This window comes from Columba livia, chromosome 3, assembly GCF_036013475.1.
Source record: "Columba livia isolate bColLiv1 breed racing homer chromosome 3, bColLiv1.pat.W.v2, whole genome shotgun sequence".
Lineage (NCBI taxonomy): Eukaryota > Metazoa > Chordata > Aves > Columbiformes > Columbidae > Columba > Columba livia.
The window spans coordinates 28,679,230-28,698,702 of NC_088604.1; the positions used below are offsets into that span (position 1 = coordinate 28,679,230).

The 19,473-nt window shown below is 35.2% G+C and overlaps 1 protein-coding gene across 1 annotated transcript in view; it reads right to left on the reverse strand.

Moving 5' to 3' along the window:
* EYS (eyes shut homolog) overlaps positions 1-19,473 on the reverse strand; it is an 870,368-nt gene that overhangs the window by 358,727 nt on the left and 492,168 nt on the right. Inside the window, exons 30-32 of the mRNA XM_065056200.1 lie at positions 13,210-13,334; positions 9,341-9,465; positions 3,128-3,380 (exon numbers count right to left, since the gene is read on the reverse strand). Coding sequence (XP_064912272.1) covers positions 3,128-3,380; positions 9,341-9,465; positions 13,210-13,334 — 503 coding nt within the window. The remainder of the gene's footprint in view (positions 1-3,127; positions 3,381-9,340; positions 9,466-13,209; positions 13,335-19,473) is intronic.

The window sequence follows — 19,473 nt, forward strand, 5'->3', positions numbered from 1 at the left end:
GTTTCAGTACAATAGTGCTAATGTTCTTGTAAGGCAAAACTTAAAGTAAGATAACAGGTATGTAAAGATAAATGCTTTGTACCTAAGATTTTACAAATTTCTGTTTGCACCAACAAGGCTTCTGCAGATAAAACAAAGGAAGAAAACTTGTCACTAGAAGATTCGAATAATGACAACTTTTCAGGGTGTCTCTCAGCAAGTCTTCACCTGAAACTTTTGTAGGAAGAAGATATACATCAAGAACACTGATCAGATTGTTTTCAAAAATAGTTTTAGAGCCTCACCTGCATTTATTAGTAGACATGTTTTGAACTTAGAACTACTATCTGTGTTATAAGTAGGTCTTGAGGTACACTACTCAGCTGCATGTTTAAAAAAGTACCCTGACTTTATGATTGATAGATCTCCATAACCAGATCATGCAGGTTTGTCTCCAGTAATTGTTGAATTTCCTGTTTTCAGCCACTCAATAGCAGTTAATAATTTTCTCAAGTCTATATTTATCTTTTTAAAGGATGTAAATGATGAAAAATTATTATTATAAAGAGATAGTCTTTGAAGGAATAATAGATGATATGAATCAAAACATGGAAAATGAATATCTGGTTCTTGTGAAGGAAAAGGCAGAACAGAAAGGTCTATCAGTCAGAGATGTGTGTGTATTTCCTGTAGTGGGAAGCAAGAATGACAGTTCCGTGAACTCCACTGATGTTATTTTGCTAGATGAGGAAAATAAATACACAGAAGTATTGTAATAGCAGTAGGTCCCATTAGTGTGTACCAGCTGGTTAATATTACTGAGTTCATCCAAAACATCTCATAAAATGAGAACTATTTGCTATACAGAACTTGGTCTGAGAATTAGTCAGTTTTATTCCAGTCATAGAACATGTTGCATGTATTTGGCTGAACTCAAAGAATCAGCAGACTGTGATTTGATGTTTGTGAGTCTCTGGCTGATGGATGAAGCAATAAACAGCCAGATATTCGATAGGAAGAGATGTTTGCATTTACATTTCATGACTCACTAACAAACCAGGGAAAGATATCTGTTTTTAAATACGTACGTTGGCAGGGGAATGAGAAATTATTGAAGGACTTAGTAATAGCCACTGCTCTTCTAATGCTGAAAAGACACTTAACAATTCTTCAGGACAATTTTGAGGCAACCAAGAGAGAACTGAAGCTGCAGTTGTAGAATCAGTTGTAAACTGTAACCAATAGTGAATAATGACTTGCTATTTAATTCTATTTCAGCCCCTTGTATGTCACTAATTACTGAACTCATGTCCATGACAGAAAAAGCAACAGTCTGGTGCTGCTCTAATGATGAAACTTTTATAGGAAGGCAGAAAGTATAATTTAGGAACTAGTGATAAACTGTATTGTATCATAATTATGCTGGGAAAGAGGTACTGACCTTAAATCTATGAAAGTATCAGTAGCAACAGATGGTACAGGTGTGGTTTTAGACTGTATTTTCACTAAGACCTGAACAGCAGAACTAAGAAAGTGTGAATAGAGAACATGTGTTGAGGTTGTTATCTTGAATACTATTGAAGACTCTCCAGTGGCAATTAGTTGTCATAGTCCACAGCTCAATTTAGCCAAATTAGTGGTCAGAAATATCCCATAGTTGAAAATATCTGCCTTTTTCAGACCTTTAAGGATAAAGGTGTAGAAAAGCAAACAAACAACAAACCAAGAAAACAAACAAACAAACATATCCAAACAAAAATAACCCCCAAAGCCACCAAACAACCAAAACAAACAAACAAAAATCAGAAGGAAAAACAAAACAAACAAACCCCACAACCAAAAAACTCACACAAATCAAAACATTAGTGACTTTGGCCCTGGCCTGAATCTGCAGTAAATTACATGGCCACCAAAAATCATTCAGTCTTACCAAAATATTATATAGCGGACAAATACAACTCTGCAAATCATATTCTTAATAAAAATGTAGAAGCAGTTTTAGTGACCTCGAGAAGGGAGCAAATGCAAACTTTCTCATTATTCATATTCTATATGAGGGCCAGCATCAGAACAAGTGGCACTGCTCAGAACAGAAGTGAATCAATATAAAATGAATTAATTACAAATGTTATCCATTGAGAATGGCAGCAAAATACCTGATGTGATCTTTTGGAAGATACACAGATGTAACTGCATTTACTAACTGCATTTCATTCAGTGTCATTACAAATATCAAGAAGGACGATTATCTATTAAAAATTCAATAAAAGCTTAGTTATATCCCCAAAAGACTAAACTGTACAGAAATCAAACATTCAGTAAAACTCATTAACCCAAATTAAAAAACAGGACTCCTGGCTTATTTCTTAAACAAGTAATTACTTTGAAAGAGTACATAAGCAAAAAATTCTGAAACTAAATAACTGTAAAGAGGATACCTTATACACAATCTGTATAATACTAGCTTTACTACAATGAACAGGCCACAAAGAAGGCACAATCTTTAAAATAAAACTTTGCACTTCTGTTAGTGTTGATTTTTCTTCAAATATATAAAAAAAAAATAGAATAGGCAATTTTTGGCTTCCTAAAAATATCACTACAAGCAGTTAGAACGGCAGAGATGTTGAAAGGCTTGTTCCAGATATTTTTAGCGAAACGAACATCTAGATGCACAGATAAGGAGGCACTCAGCAAACATGAGGACTAAGAAAGGAAAACCAAAATCCCCATGGACTAAGGTAAATTATCTTTCTGCTGCTGACTAGTCGAGGAAGAAGGGAAGATTGGCATTAGGGTCAGAGATTGCTGAACACAATGAAGTGGTATGCTCTAGCAAGGCACATGAAGTGGTATGCTCTAGCAAAGCAAATGGAAAATGAAGTTAAGAAAAAGTGTGTTTTGTTACTGTGTGCGTATGATGCTGGGAAACATTCTTTTGAGAGAACAGAGTAATTTTCCAGTTATATATAAATGCAATTAAGAAAGGATGATGGATTAAATCAAAATAATAGAAGGTGATACAGGAAATAGAAAAAATACTCTTCAGAAGAAAATTAATACATTTGGAATATTCTTACCATTTAAAAAACACTAACAAGGAAAGAAGTTTGGCATATGCATTACTCAGAGGCTTTTTTCTACTTACCTTGGGACATCTCTTTTGTATGAAAATCGGGAGAAGTATGTTTAGACAAAAGTTCCATAAACACAGCTTGGGCTGATGGAAGGTCATTGTCTAAAATCTCAGCAGGAAACACTTCAGCCACTTCAGTGACAGTTTTCTTGCTTTGGGGGATAGTAGGTAAACAGGTGATATTGTTTATTCCATCAACACAAAGAAACCCAGTGGAGCAGGACTGTATAAGGCAATCATTGTAATTAAGCTCACAGCTTCGTCCCTGAAAGAGAATTTAAAAAAAGCCATTTATGAAGGCAATTTGCATTTCATAGCTATGTTAGTACAAATTATTGCTTTCTTTTGATTCTAAAATGTTGTTTACTTATATTAAGCTGTCCACACTTTTGAAAGCAAATTTAATCATGGGGAAAATATTGCTTAACTAATTTAATATTATAGTTGTATATTTAAAATTGTAACAAAACTATATTGACTCTGACTTAGTATTACAAATTATAAACAAAAATAAATTCCGCACAGGATTGTAATTGCAAAGTATCAAAACTGTATTGTCACCAGTAATACAAAGTGGTTAAAATAATAATCTTCAGTAGAGCATGTAGTTATACAGAAAACTTTATACAGTGGATTTAGCTGTCTAAAAACCTCTGTTTGTTCTGATTGTCAAGTTAATGTTATTTTTTTTCTACACTGAAGCTCAGTATTTGTTGCCTCTTTTTACCAAATCTTCACACAGCACCTTGTTAATACATTAAGATGATAGATAATTCTTAGAAAAGAAAAAAAGGTAGTGGCACTCTCAAACTGGATGTGGCACTCACTAACAATTCATAGGAAGCCTGAATTATCCTTCCTAGTAATAAATTTAAAATGTTCATATTCAGTGGTCTGTAAAAAAGGAAACGAATAATGCATTTCTTTTATAGCAACAATTGCGTGAATTAAATACATTCTTGAAGTGTGAAATAAATATATACTGAAACCAGGCCTGGGTTCATTTTATTTTCACTTCTGTTGTAATGAACTAATGGGCTACATGAGGAGATACAGCTAACTTAGACAACCTAAAAGGATCCTAAATATCTGGATAGCTATTTAAAAAATGCAGTGTCATCCCTGAAAGATATGCACCTCTGACAACATATTATCACAATATAACTTCTTCCTGAAGTTCCTCCAGCAACTGGGGCACATGTAAGAAAATCCAAGTAAATTCTCTAGTGCTCAATAAGTGTGTGCTCATTGCACACTTTCCCTCAGACAAGATGCTTAAATAGTCTCTTGTCTACCTGCCCAGCTATTTAAGCAACTTATGTTTTTTGAGATCTCTAACAATTCTATTAAATTCATTGATAATATTAGGAAACAATAGAAGGTGCAAGAGACAAAGAGGAAGAAATGCAGACAAAAAATCTGAAATTACTTTTCTTACAAATAGTTTAAATTATTCAGTGTTTAAAATGGAAGAAGTTAATTTTTTTTTTTTTTTTTAATGATTTAGATACACTCATGCTTCTTTCAATCAAGTTCTTAATTTGTTTTGGCAAGTAGTGACCTATCTGGTAAATTCATGGAATTTTATAAAATCACTCACTATACCAGTATTCCAAAGTATGATGGAACAGCAGCCCAATTTATATATAGGATTTCCATAGAATGATAGAAATAATTTCTTCCTTGCTCTATTCTAATTACACACACAGCACAAATTAGCAGTTTGAATAAGATTTCTGTTTAATAATCCTTCCTAGTCCTATAAAACTTAAGTTTCATTCCGACTTTCCCTGTGACAAATTAGTGCATTTTTATTACTACTATGTGTAATGGTGAAGAGCATTTTATTATGATTTTATGACTCAGAAACAAAGCAGATGTGGATAACCTCCACTGTGCATGAAGGGTACATTAAATAGTCATAGACAAATTTGATAGCTTTGAAAGTGTCTCTAAATGCTTTAACAGTTTCTATGCAGGCAGATGGTGCAGATTTGTATTTAAAAGTAGGTATGTGTCTATAGATGTTTCCATTTAAAACATAAACATTTATTCCACATACCACTGGCTATGCTTTTCTTCTCAAAATTTATGAGAAACTTCATGATCTGTACTTTATGATCCATACTTCAGATAACATTACATACATAGAATAGAGATTTACTTAATGTACACTGTAGCTGAAGTTCCTTGAATACTTATTTCTCTGGAAGTTCCATTATTTCCACCCCACACTTAGAGTTAGGAACCAGAACCCATCGGGGGCTACCAGATACACATCTTGAAATGTTTAGACACTAACTCCTTATCTTCCATACTGAAGATAGGTATGTTAAACATTTGTTGGTTTTGTTTTGGGTTTTTTTCCACATGTTCTTTCTCTACTGTGGACTTCCCAAAACATAGCGGAATCTCAGGGATTGAAGATGGAACAGTGAATAATGGGATAAAACCAAAGAAAATATATATTAAATTCCAGCTATTTCAGAGGTTTGTAACTTTTTCCTCTGTAAGGGCTTGTTCTGCAACATGCTGTGCAGTTAACACCGAGGCTATGTACTAATAGAACAGCTGCCCCCACAGGTCAAATATCTATCTAGCTCCATCATCGGTGAGCTATTAATGAATACTTGGGGGAAAATGCAGGAAGAAAACAAGCAGAGTTTGCAGCTGATAATTCACCAAACATACCACTACAATTTCTGGCAATGGGTAATTCAAACACTCCCTAAGCCAGGGTAACATTCAGAAGAGTAATTTGAATTATGATGAGCCTATCCTCCTTTTACCCCATTTTTGGACTTATTTGTACTTTTGATCTCTGCGGTATCATGCAGCACTGACTTGCACCAATGAATTTTGCACTGAGTGAAAAAATAATTTCATTAAGCTGCATCTCTGATGGTATTATTTGGTGTTTAGAATATTTTTCTGAGAAATAAACAGTAAAACATAGTGTAATTGGTCTTCTCCATTACAGTCGTTCATGGGGGATAAGTATAAATACTTTATGAACAAAACAAGATTATTTTAACACAAGGGTCTGACTGTTTTCCATATAAAAAGACGATGTCACTCAAATGATATATCCTCCTTCATCATCACCTGCCCTTGTTTTGAATGCCAGCCTGCTTTTGAAGACAAAAAGAAAGCAGTTGCTGTGGTTTGTGGGGAAGTATCAACAGTACCCATTGCACACTCTAAAGAGCACTCTACTGAAAATCTGTATTCATTCTTATGGACTAGTCTCTTCCTTCTTAGGATAGTCAGTTAACCATTATGATAAAATGCAGATTTTAAAAAAATGTCGGCAAATAGTCACTGCAACTGGGAGAAATTCCTGGTGACTGGAAGACAGCATGTCACTTCTGTCTTCATGAAAGGCCAGAAGGAATATCCAGGAAACTACAGAACAGCCAGCCTAACTCCAATTCTGGGGAAGATGATGAAGAAACGGCACCTGGCAGAAATTTATAGGTGCAGGAAGGACAAGGGGATGATTAGAAATAGTTGGCATGAAGCTTTGAAGGAGAAATAATACTTCACCAACATGATAGGCCTCTAAGAAGAGATGACTGGCTTGTTAGATGAGGGGAGAGCAGTGCATGTTGTCTGTAAACTTCAATGAAGCCTTCAACACTTTCTGTCATAATGTCCTCACAGACTGGCTGACAAAGGATGGGCTAGATATTTGGACAGTGAAATGGACTGAAAGCTAACTGAATTGCCAGGCTCAAAGGTTCAGCAATCAGCAGCATGAACCCCTGCTGGAGGCCAGTCATTAATGATGTACACCAAGGCTTCACATTAGATCCAATACTACTTAAGCTCTTTAGTAATGGATACCAGGACAGAGCACACCCTTAGAAAGTTTTCACATGATACAAAATTTAGAGGAGTTGTTGATATGCCAGATGAGTTTGCTGTCATCTATACTGGCTTTGGGAGGTTGGAGGAATCTGCCAACAGGAACCTCAGGAAACTCAGTAAAGGGAAATGCAAAGTCTTGCACCTGGGGTGGAATACCCCACACACCAATACATACTTGGGGCTTACACACTAGAAAGCAGCTTTGCAGAGAAGGACCTAGGGGGTCTTGCTGGATGACAAACTGTAGGAGCCAGCAACGTGCACTTATAGCAAAGAAGACCAACAAAATCCTGGCTTGCATTAGGAAAACCACTGTCAACAGGTTGAGGGAGGTGAGCCCTCACATTTACTCACCAGTGGTGAGGCCACACCTGGGATTCTGCATCCAGTTCTGGCCTTCCTAGTAAAAGCGAGATATGAATCTACTACCGCATTCAAATTGACCTTTACCTTCCTTCTATTATTCCCTAGAGGAATCTGAGAAAAGTTTTCTTAATTTAGAGAAAACCTCCGCCTCCACACCTCCACATAATCCTTTGTGTGTCCACTTCTATAGGGATATCTTACATAAATAATCTACTGCTCCCAGAATGATGACTCTGCATTGTAAGCAAATAGGAGACCAACAATGAAGAAGCTGGTGGAACTGGAAGTCTCTAAATCCAGAATGTGGTGGTATTCTACTTTTTCTCATTTTAATTAACACCAGGAGTGAGACCTTGCCTGAAACAACAGCAGTAACAACGATAAAAAATCCCCAAGCAAACAACAACAAACAAACCAAAACAAGCAAAAAACCCAAACCAAAAGAACAAGAAAAAAGAAAAACAAAACAAACAAAAAACTAAAACCAATCAACCAAAAAACACAACGAACCAACAAAAAATCAAGGATGCCTTGCCACTGCTGCATTCAGATATGAGCCCTCTGAGTCTAGGAAAGACTTATGGTTATATTGAGGTTAACAAGGCTACATTGAATCCTTTCTCCACAGTTTGGATTGTGGAAAATATGGATGCAGGTTCAGGGAACTCATAACCTCTTATTCTGAAAGTGGATGTAAACTTCTTGAAAACATGCTAGTTTCAGGTACCTGTAAAGGTAACCTATAAAGGCTTCCATTATTTGGTGCCATGTTTGTACCACACAAAGAAGACAGCCTGGTCCTCATTTACTACTAATGATGGACCACTTGGTATGAAGTTTGATTTGAACTGGAAGTTCCCCTCTGAATGTTTAGTGGAGGCTTGTGTGAAGGACTTAGAAATGTCCTGTGATAAGAGCATTAACAAAACAATCTTCAGGTGTTTTAGACTTGAACATGTTATTATCAAGGCCCTGATGAGCCTCATTTTCTGCTGCAGAAAGATGCCCTGAAACTGGCTAACGTCTGAGAAGTTACTAATTTCTTTTTTGACTTAGTTGCAGAGAATCTATGAAGGTATATGCTAATCTTACTTTCAATAACCTATTCCTTCTATTTACAGGCATAAATACACCAAATAAATGGTGCATATATATTAAAATAAGCATCACTGTTATCATTTATAAAGAAAAGGTATTCAAATAATTTCAAGCTTGGAGTTGTAGAGATAAGAAATACTGAAGTAAGAAACATAAATCTAAAAAAAACCCCAAACATATACACCTTTCTCCCCTTTTTACTATCCCCAAACTATTAAATTATTCTATTAAGCTAAACCTGAAGTGTGATGAAATAAAGCAAAAGCTCAAAGCATCGCTACCAACTGCATGTTTTCAACTACAGAAAGAACTGGCATAGAAAGGTGGTGGCAACATGGAAATTTCAGCCTTAGATGAATACAGCACTGGTATTTAGCCACCCTCAAAGGATTCTTTTGGTATGTTAAACAGAGAGAATAAAACATAGGACCAAAGCCTGCAGGGTCAAGCATTCAAAGGCACTGTTTAATTTAGTTTCAGGGAACTTGTTTTCAAAATATCTGTCTGTGTGCAATAGTTTCAAGTATGAGTTATCTTAGTATGTAAAAATAATGATTGGTATGTGAAATAGAAATATTAATAGGTATGTAAAAAATTAATTAGTGTTTAAAAATATTAATGTACTCTGATGACTGACAAAGCCATTATATACACTCACACTTTTCCACTTTTTGTGTATATTAGGTAAATATTCCTCTGGAATACTAGAGTTCCTTTTAGTAAAACAAACAAACAAAATAAAAAGGATTGTTACTAAAATATTGTATTTTTCAGAAAGGCCAGGTTTTGTCTGAGTGGGGTTACAAAGAAAATGGATTACATCCAGTATTTTCTGTGCAACAGTGAATAGTCAGGTTAAGGGAAAGACACAAAAGAATGTCAGCATCTCACCACAAATCCTGGCTTGCAATAACAGGAATAACCAAAGCTGGGATCCTTCTGAACACAGATGCCATGTATGCAGGGGTTGGATATGCACTCATCAACATCCAGCTCACAATGGAGGCCCTCCCATCCTGTCAGGAATAAAAACAAACAAACAAATAAACAAACGAAAAAACAGAGACCCATTAAAATCTAAATCAATTCATTGAGCGTCAATCAAAAAAAAGCTATGGGTAACTATAATCAATCGTCACACACACAAATATATAGTATAGGATGTGTATGAACTGTTTTGTGCTGTAGTTTCTCAAAGCAGCAAAAAGAAAATAATTTAACAACAAACACACACAATCCAAACTAAAAGGACTTTACAATTACACTCCAATGAACATGTATCAGAAAAGCTGATATTTGCTGATTTTTATTTCTGTAGAGACATAAGTAACTAAACAAGAGTAAAACCTGAATATATTATTTCATTACTGAATTAACTGACTTGATGGGTTGCCCTTCACCTACAGAATTATCTGTACTGTTATCTTTCTTGTGGCTAAGAATTAGCAAGGGTAAAACACTCCCTGAAACTTATCTCATTCCAGATCTGGATAGTGCAACAAAAGCCATATTTTTTTTTTTTTTTTCAAAATTTGAACTGAAAGAGTATGGAATTGCCTATCTTAATTTTTGACCTTTATCCCATTCATTGAATTTGTGTATTATTGCCACACTGGGGAAGGAAAGCTGGGCATTTAGATACACGAAAATATTTACAGTTAAACAAAATAAACGTACAATTTCCTAAAATACGCCCAGTTATTGAAGACCACCAGATCCTCTGTCATGATATTCCCACCACCCATTACAGATTTGTTATTTCTTCAATTAAATTTTCCCATTTCTAAACAAATAAAACCCCATAGCCTAAAAAAACCCACAAACCCACAAAACAAGCAAACAAACAAAAAAAACCACACAAAAACCCCAAAAAACAACCAACCAACCAACCAAAACAAAACAACAACAACAAAACCAGTCCTCAATTGATACAAATCTAGTTGCCCTTGTCCTGTATTTGCCTCAGAGCATGCATCAAATAGTTACATTCCAGTCCTGGTTTATCTGCCCTGGTAGAAGTGCAGTCTGCCCCAGCTGAAGACTTCAGCTGTGAGGTCGCTGTTAGTTCTAACTGCTGCCGTTGTTGCTTTTGAGATGAGATGCTGTTAGTTTACATCTCTCTGTGCTGCTTCTGCACCTGAAGAGCCTGCAACTGCAGCCACAGATCCTGAACATGCATCTATTATTCTAAGAGTATGGTGACTGCTACTGGGACACTAGCTGACCAAATTCATGATCCATTACAAAACAGATTTGTCAGAGCTAAATCAATAACCCTTTCTGGTACCACATGTTGTCACCACATGCTTCATTTTGTTCTCTGGAGGTTTTTGGAAAGCTGCAATCATGTGCCCTCTTCCTCCTTCTGTCTTGCCACTATCCCTTTTCCATTTCACTAAATTCCAACTGTGGATCTGTTGATGGATGTTTCAGACTTTCTGCCTTGTGAAAAGTTCTTGCCATAGTTGTCTTTACAGATCCAAATATAGTCAGTCCCATCTTCACATTCCTATAGGTGAAGCTTAGCAGAGAAATCCAAGACCTATCATAGGTGAATAGTAGTAGCCTGTAACAAAAGCAGATTTTTTCCAAGCTTTTCCACTTTTTATCTCCAGAAGATATTTTTTCTTTAGCTTCCAATCTCCTCCTCCATTCTGCAACTTTCCAAAAATCTCTATTTTCCCAATGGTTCCCTTGCTTCTCCAAATCCACTCCCTTTCTGAGTTGTAACCTTCCTTCAGATGTTTCAGAAGCCATGTAACTCAAATGACACTTGAAAATACCACATTATTGAAAAAATACCAAGGTATGTAACCATGATACACATACCTGACATGTGTCTCTTTCACTGTGTCTTTTCCTAGTAAAGAAAACATGTAGAGATCTTTCACCCCTACTAATGAATGTTATTATTGAAAGAAGTGTAAAAGGAGGGTATTTTATTCTTGGGTTTGGAGGTGTTTAAATCATGTTGGCAGCAGGAGTGAGTTTCAAGGCCCCCGAGAAGCTTCTGCTACTTATACCAAGCATTTCCATGTACAGTTGCATACAGATAGCAGCTACAGTCCTTGGCAGGCAAGCAATCTTAAAATGTCTGTATTTAAATATGTTGAAAGTATTACTAGCTTTAAAAATAAGGAGAAAAATTTTGAACTTGTCAACGTATTCTGTGTGAATCACTGAAATGGCAAATATATATATAACTTTTACATTTTAAAGTCATCTGTATCAGTAAAATAATATATAGCCATATGCAGTACCAGCTAGAGTGATGGGACATACAGTTTTATCCAGGTAGAATTCCATTGTGCAACTGCACTGAGAGGAAAAAAGATAAACAGTACTGAAGATAGGTCATGACTCAGGCTTTTAAGATCAGAAGGAACTGTTATGATCATGAATTCTGATCCCCTGTATGGCAAAGTCCAGAAATTTTTCACTCAGTGGTTCATACATCAAGACTATAATGTCTTCCTGCATTATTGAGTATATCTTAGACATTTTAAAAAAAGTTGCTATAAGAATATTAATCTGTGAGCAAGTTAGTCCTAAAATTAAGACAAAGATACTTCCATTTAAGTCTTCTGTCTTAGAGTATCATTCCTCAGTACTGATTAGACACATGAACAAACTGTCCATATTGACTCTCACTACACACACACACACAAACATACACACACGCTCTTGCTTCAGTATCTTGTATGCTTAAAAAATAAAATCTGTCACATATAGTTTTGCAAATTGCAGTAGGGACACTTCAGAATTTAAAAAAAAATATGTGAAATAAAATCTGATTTTATTGATATTGAATTTATTTGCATGAAGATATCATGGGTGAAGAGAATATTTATCTTCAAGAATAAATCTAAGCAATTTCTAAAATAATCACCAAGATATCTTGAACAAATACCATCAAAGAAAGTATTTAGCAGTGTAGGTCAGTGCAATAGGAAATAATAGACTTAAATGGAAAAATTAAGGTTTCAGGAGGTAAGTACTAGTATAATGCTTAAATTAAGAGTAACTGAATTATGGAGCAGTATGCTCCAAGGCATTTATTTATACCCTGCTTATTTTGACAACAGGCTCTTTGTTAATAGATGTGACGGGAGACACTGAGTAGTCCTGAACAGATTAAATTTGTGATTTTGTGACAAGGCAAGCTGATTGTGACTTTTGCTTTTGTATAAATACTAAACCCCTTATACTTTCCTAATTCTCAAGACCTTTGAAAGCAATCTATGTTAGCATAAGAAAACAGCTCCCACTTTTTTTTTGAAAGTGCTTATTTTCATTCTGTTTATAATTTTACAGAAAATTTAATCCCTGCCAGAAGGCCTAAGTATGGATTTGTGTGACAACAACAATAACAATAATAAATGTTGGTTAAAATGTTCTGAATTTCTTTTCAGGCAATCTTATTTTGTAATTAGTTAAATTATCTAGTTGCTACACATTGCCTGTTCTACTGCTTGGTCAGTAAGTTACATTCGTAAAGAACATACACAATAAACCTAGCTCCAGATAATTCCTCAGACTCAGTGCACTGGTTTTAGTTTTAGGTCATTCTAACATGCTTATTAGAGTAGTTAATTCTCTTTAGATTTCATTTAAAATGCTTGTCAAAGAGATAATAGTTTTGTACCTTGTAAATTATATACAAATAAAGAGCTTGATATAATTTACCAATTTTCTCAATAGCAACACCGATAATTTAAAAAGTATAATTGTGTAAGATTGTTCTGTCCAATGTCAGTTACCTTGTTGACATTTACAAGTGTATCCATTTATATGATCTTCACAGGTTGAGCCATGTAGACAAGGTGATGAATTACACTCATTAAGTTCTATTTCACAAAACTGTCCAGAAAATCCAGCGAGACACCTGAAGCAAACAATATTCCAAAGTGTTATACTACACATAACCATTGTATAAAATACACTTTGTGTGGAAACAATTTATATAAAATATGTACATTAACAGCTGTGTGGGAACAACTAATATAAATTATGAGGATTAACAGCACACAATCTCATTTCTTTCTTTCTGTTTTAAGAAGTATTCTACTCGAACTCTTCTAAGTTTCACACAGTAATCCATGGTGATCTTTTAGGGATTTATGATGTCAAAACTCAATCACGAATTTCACATCTGGATCATAATCAAACCTAACAGTCTCAATTCAGTTTCCTGATTCTAGCAAGGCGAGTACCCTTCTTAATGGGAGACTGTTTATTTAGCTAAGTAACTGCAGTCTATGCATGGAAAACTGCTTGTTAAGAAATGTTGAACCGTTAAATGTAACTACAGCATAAAAGCTAAACTTCAGGAACCGTGCTTTATCATTCTAGTTTTCAAATATTAGTCATCCTGAAAAAATTATTCCTTTTTTTATTTTTTTTTTCTCATAAATCCTATGTGATCATTAATACCAAAATACTTTGGTATGATTTCAACATGTAACTATACAGCTGACTCAAACAGATTAACAAGACCTCTAATGAAGCTCAGAAATCTTACTTATCTCATCGTTGAGACACATCCTTGTACACACCTGCACAGCTTTACAGACATCCTCATATATGTTCTGCAGAACAGGGCCATATAATGGTATTTACAACATCTACTTTTTAAAGATGTTTTGTACACAGATATAATTTACATGAGACAGTGTATTCAAAAACTCCTGTTAGCAACCAGGTGGTGCACATCTTGCATGTTGTCTTGGCTCTAATGAAGAGGATAAAACATTATGCCCCACTTAAAAGAAGATGAGTACATTAACAAATGACCTTTGAGTAAATTAGAATAGTCACATCACATATTCCTCAAGGTACTAGATTGTATGAATACAAAACATATCATTGAAATTAAGTATTTTGCGGTGTCTATCTTAACTTTACAGATCCTGAAGCAAAAAGGGAAGAATGATAGACCACAGAACAGGCATATGTAACACTTCTTGAAGGATCATTAGAGTCTGTATTTGTAATTTTGTTTTGGTTTATTCCTGCCTTGACTATTAGAACATAGATATTTAATCTTACAAGGAATCCACTCTGAGTAATGGGAATTTGGAATCTACCAAGCCAAGTCTACATCAGCTACAGATGACAGCGATGACACATTGCTTGGACAATGTGTAACGCACGCAGTGCTCTTTTTCAAATATCTAATTATAACATGCAAATTAATGTGGATAAGGATTAATGAGTGAGCCCTAAAGGCACCTGAATAGCTCTTTGGCAACAAAACATCAAGCAAAATATAGTGAGAAGGTACAGTTTGTCCTTTCATCTTACTGGCAAGTGTCAAAGTCTAGGGTTTAGAACTGGATTAACGCCACCTAACTTCACATACCTTACTGTAATAAACCTAGGATTCTACTGTGTTTACTGGAATAAAGGGTGCAAAGGATGATGCTGTTTACTGAAAGCTTAAACAATCTTCCACAGATACCTTTGTCTTTCCACTGGCTTTATACCATATTAAAAAAAAAAATAAAAATTAAAGGAGTGACTTCTCCCAGATGTGGGAAGGAGGACCAGAAGGATGAATGCCTATAAAATAATGGAAAGAATATTCTATTGAAAAAAAAATAAAAGGGCAACTATTCACAGGGAATACTGTGATACTTTAAACTCTCTTTACCTTTAAAAAAAGAGTGATTACAACATAAACTGGAAGAATTATACATTAATTATGTAAAAATTCTGAACAGAATAACTATACCCATGTGTAGATAAGATGGACAGGCTTTACTTTTATCTGTAAAACTCAAAAACTGAGGAAAAGCTTACAAAATCTTTTTAAGGAATTTCCTTTGAGCAGCTTCAAGTAGGTACACTTTTACATGTGACATGTATACTTGCTAAAGAGTAGAAACCAGTAAAGCCAGAAGCAGTTTACAGAGTTATTGTGGTCGTAACTAAGTGGAGCAAGAGTGACTAGTGGAGCAGGTTGATATAACTCTGATGGAAATAATCGATAGAATGGAATCAGCTTCTTGGATGACCTACAGGGTGACCTACAGCTTGGACAAGCTTTGGATGATTTTCTACCCAGCCAGGCTTGAGACTTCAGAGACACAAACCATAAATACAGAGTTAGGCCATGGGCCTAACTCTATAGACACTAAAGTAGAAAAATAAAGCTGTAACATTAAGTATATTTATCTATATTTATATGTATAAAGGTTTGGTAAAATAATTTGTTTGATACTGAAAACTTTCCAAATATTTATTAAGTGTGTAATATTATACAGAGTGATGGTGTCACCACCACCAAAAAAAAATATATAAAAAATATTACATCGTCTTAAAAATTGGTATTTTTGGTGGAAAACATAAAGCCATTAAAGCACTTACATATTCAGTAAATCACATTCCAAATATGTCAATTTGCATAAGGCACTCTTTTTCCTAAGTCAGACAGTCATTCAACTTAAAGAATATTTAATAATGTTGCAAGTATTTTACATACTGTTGTGGTTTATTTTTTCTAAATGCTACAATACCGCAGTGTTCAGTTTGCTTGTGTTCAGATAGCATAATTAGATATAAAAGATGCTTCATGACTGCAGAGGCAGGCACTCCATCAACTAAATGATTCTGAGCAATTATGAAACAACTAGCAGTAAGCAAGCTGCTGGCATTTGTAAGTCATAAAAAAACACCTTTATCTCAGCAGCTTTCTCAAATTTCCCAAAATTGCAATAAATTGTATGCTTTGTTAAGAGTGTTAATGAAGTTAACACTTGTTAAGGTATGAGAAGCAATTCCATAATTTCTTATTTTTTCTACATTCTTACCTTCACCCATATTCCTTTTTTCATAAATTTATGTTTCTCTTCTGCCTATCTACATCCTTCCCTCCCTCCTGTCATTTCTTTTTAGGAGACACAGAAACAATATAATTTACATAAAACTCATATTAGAAATTTTAGGTAGATACAGAACACAGTTCTTATGCTATAAATAACATTAAACTTAACTCACATACTCTGGAACACATTTGTATATTCTGCAAATGAAAACCAGGGGGGTTCAGATAGCTTTCATATCAAGGTATAACCACAGCAAATCTTGTACAGTGATTACTATTTATTAAAATAAAATTTATGCCTTTATAAGTAAATGCATTCATAGGTTTAGCAGCAAATAACTTTCAGAGCTTATCTAATAAAGAAAGCTAACACATTGTGAAGTCTGAGCTTTTAAAGTTTCAAAGGTATCAGCACAAGATCAATAGTTCGGTACTGAAAGCAGCAAAAAAATACTTCTCATTTTCTGTAAGATAAATGCATTCACAATTTAATTATGACCAGTTTACAAAGATGACGACAAAGGTCTTTCTCTTTTCTATTATTCTCTACAGCTTTTTTTCTCTCATATAAAATAATGAGATTACATGCTGTAAATATAGTCCCTTTCAGTTTTACTTTTATATCAATCATTATCAGGAGTGATCATCTTAATTTGGGCATATGCAATGCAATACTGAACAAAAGACTGAAAAGATTCTATTGAATTGCAGGTTTTTAAACAGAAGAATATAACTTTAGTATTTCTACAATGCAGTAAAAAACAGAAATGGGAATAAGTGTCTTAGCAAAATGCTTGGCTGAGAATCCGTGTGGTGTAGAAGATGTGAGTTAATTTCCTTCTTCCAGAAAAACATGGTCACCTAGTCACTGTTAAACCTCCTGTGCATCTGTATGAGCCAATTCTTTGCAGTTTTCAACTTGCATCTTGACATTAACTGCAAATTGTGATGAAATTATATTTGCAAACTTTCAATTTTGAAATCTTTCCTCACTCATTAATCTCAGCTGGAATGGAAATTGTGTCTTCTACAATGAATGCAGGAACTTGTTAAGATTACCTTGAAGGTCCCATAGGAAAATAAATGGGCATCTGCCTTGGTTATGACAAACGCTGTTTCAATAGCACCATTATTAAGTAGTACAATGAAGAACAGAAATGAAAGGAAGAGGCGTACCTGCCTCACAGTGTCTAAACTGCCTGTGAAACACGTACACAGATTTAGAATCAGTAGACAGTTTCACCACCCATCTGGTAAAATTCATCCCAAGCCACCTAGGAAACCTGTGAGTCAGAATTATTCTGAAGTGTAACTACCACATCTTAGGCACTTCCCAGCCAGAATTCCTAAATCAGGAGAAAAGTCCCCATCAGTTTGAAGGTGCTTCCTCTTCATGCTTGCCCTTTGGGCTATTGTCTAAAATGTACACATTAAAGATAAATAAGATGAACTTGTTGGTCAAGAATTATTCCACTCAATATAAGAAGAGAAGGGAAGGAAAGTTTAAAAATTAAAGTGTGAGTTTTTTAAATAATATTTTCAGGACAAAGAGTTATCAAGAAATAGCAAGGATAGAAGTGTGAGGCCTTCCTCTTTCAGGATGAAGTTGTCATGGCACTGCTCAACTGGAGGTAAAGATAGCTGGTGCTCTAATGATGCTGCATTAGGGACATGACTATTTTTAATACCCCTTTCATCTAAAAGTCTAAATAGCAACAGCTCTGGGACAAAGACTGTCTGTTCTTGTAGAAGAGCAATTTTCTGGTCCTCCATGTCAGTCTCCAGTCTCTCCAATACCTAGGGTTAGTCCATCTTAAGCTTCCTCTTTCTTGTCTATACCCCTGCATCTCTGGAGAGTGTTGGGACTGATAAAGCAGAGATATTTCCAGCTCTATTCTTCTAAAGAAGTCACGTTTCTGTCACAACTGAGTTTTCAAATTCAGCTTCCAGTGAGATGCACAGTTTGGGAAGTTCATTAGTTATCCATAACGTGATTATTTCACTCTCACCATCCCCCAAAGTGCTGAGAAAACAGAGACTGTCATGCTAGGCATTGGTGACACTGAACATTGTTTTTCTCAGAGAGATAGTTGGCAAAAAAAAAATCAAAGGTTTGTAGCTTTCACTCATATCTGCTATCACAAGTGGTCACAGATATCTTGGAAGATTCAGTCATAGAAACCACTGCTGCCTGGGTCATGAATAGCAGAGTTATGTTGGGAAAATTTATTTTGTTACATCCAGCATTCTAGCTTTATTAAGATGATTTTCACTATGGTTTTCATTACAATTCACTATGGGTGATAGAAGCTGCTCTTTGTCCTTGCCTAACAGGGCTTTGTGGTACTTTGAGTCAGTAACAGTAGAGAGAATACTTATGCACTGAAGGCCTTTTGCCAAAAGCAGCTTGGACATTTAAACTGAGTGAGGCATTATACATAATTAGGGAACAGGCAGGAAAGGGGCTGGAGAATGGGCCTGTAATGGGCTCAGTATAAAAGCAATTGGCAAGCCTGAAGCTGGCCTAGCTGAACAGGGAAAAAGAAAGATGATTCATTGAGGATGAGTTTAGCTGTTTAAGGGGCTGACATTAATATGAAGAAGAATTGAGAGAGTTGTATAGATACAGAAAGACAGCAGAGTTAATAGGGTGTTGTCTATATGCACTTTGTTGACCTGTTTAGAAAAGATGAATCAGGCCCTAAGAAATGTTCACAGATACAGTAACCTTAAACCACAATTTAAGCATTTATTACTAGAAAATCGACAGATTTACAGAACTACAGGAAATTGTAACATTATCGATATTTTATCAATCAAAGGTCCGATAAAATGCCTCTACATGATTTAAGCAGCCCTGTCCCACAGTGTTGCAGACATCCTCCCCCAAGGCTGCCCATACCATGGGTCAGAAACGGGCTAATTGTTAGTAACAAGAAAAATACGTGCTCTATACGTTGAACAATCTAATGCAGGAGCTGCTGCACATGTGAGACTGATCCCACATCTGCAGTCCTGCTCTTCATTGTATCTAATAAAATAATTAAGGTTGTACATTATGATTTATTAATCAATAATAAGATAGAAATACTTCTTCTAAAGAATTCACAGAATTCACACTGAGAAAATGGTTATTTTTCAATTAGTCCAGAGCTTGTCAGAGTGAACCTGAGAACATTCATGTTTCCGCATCAAAGCA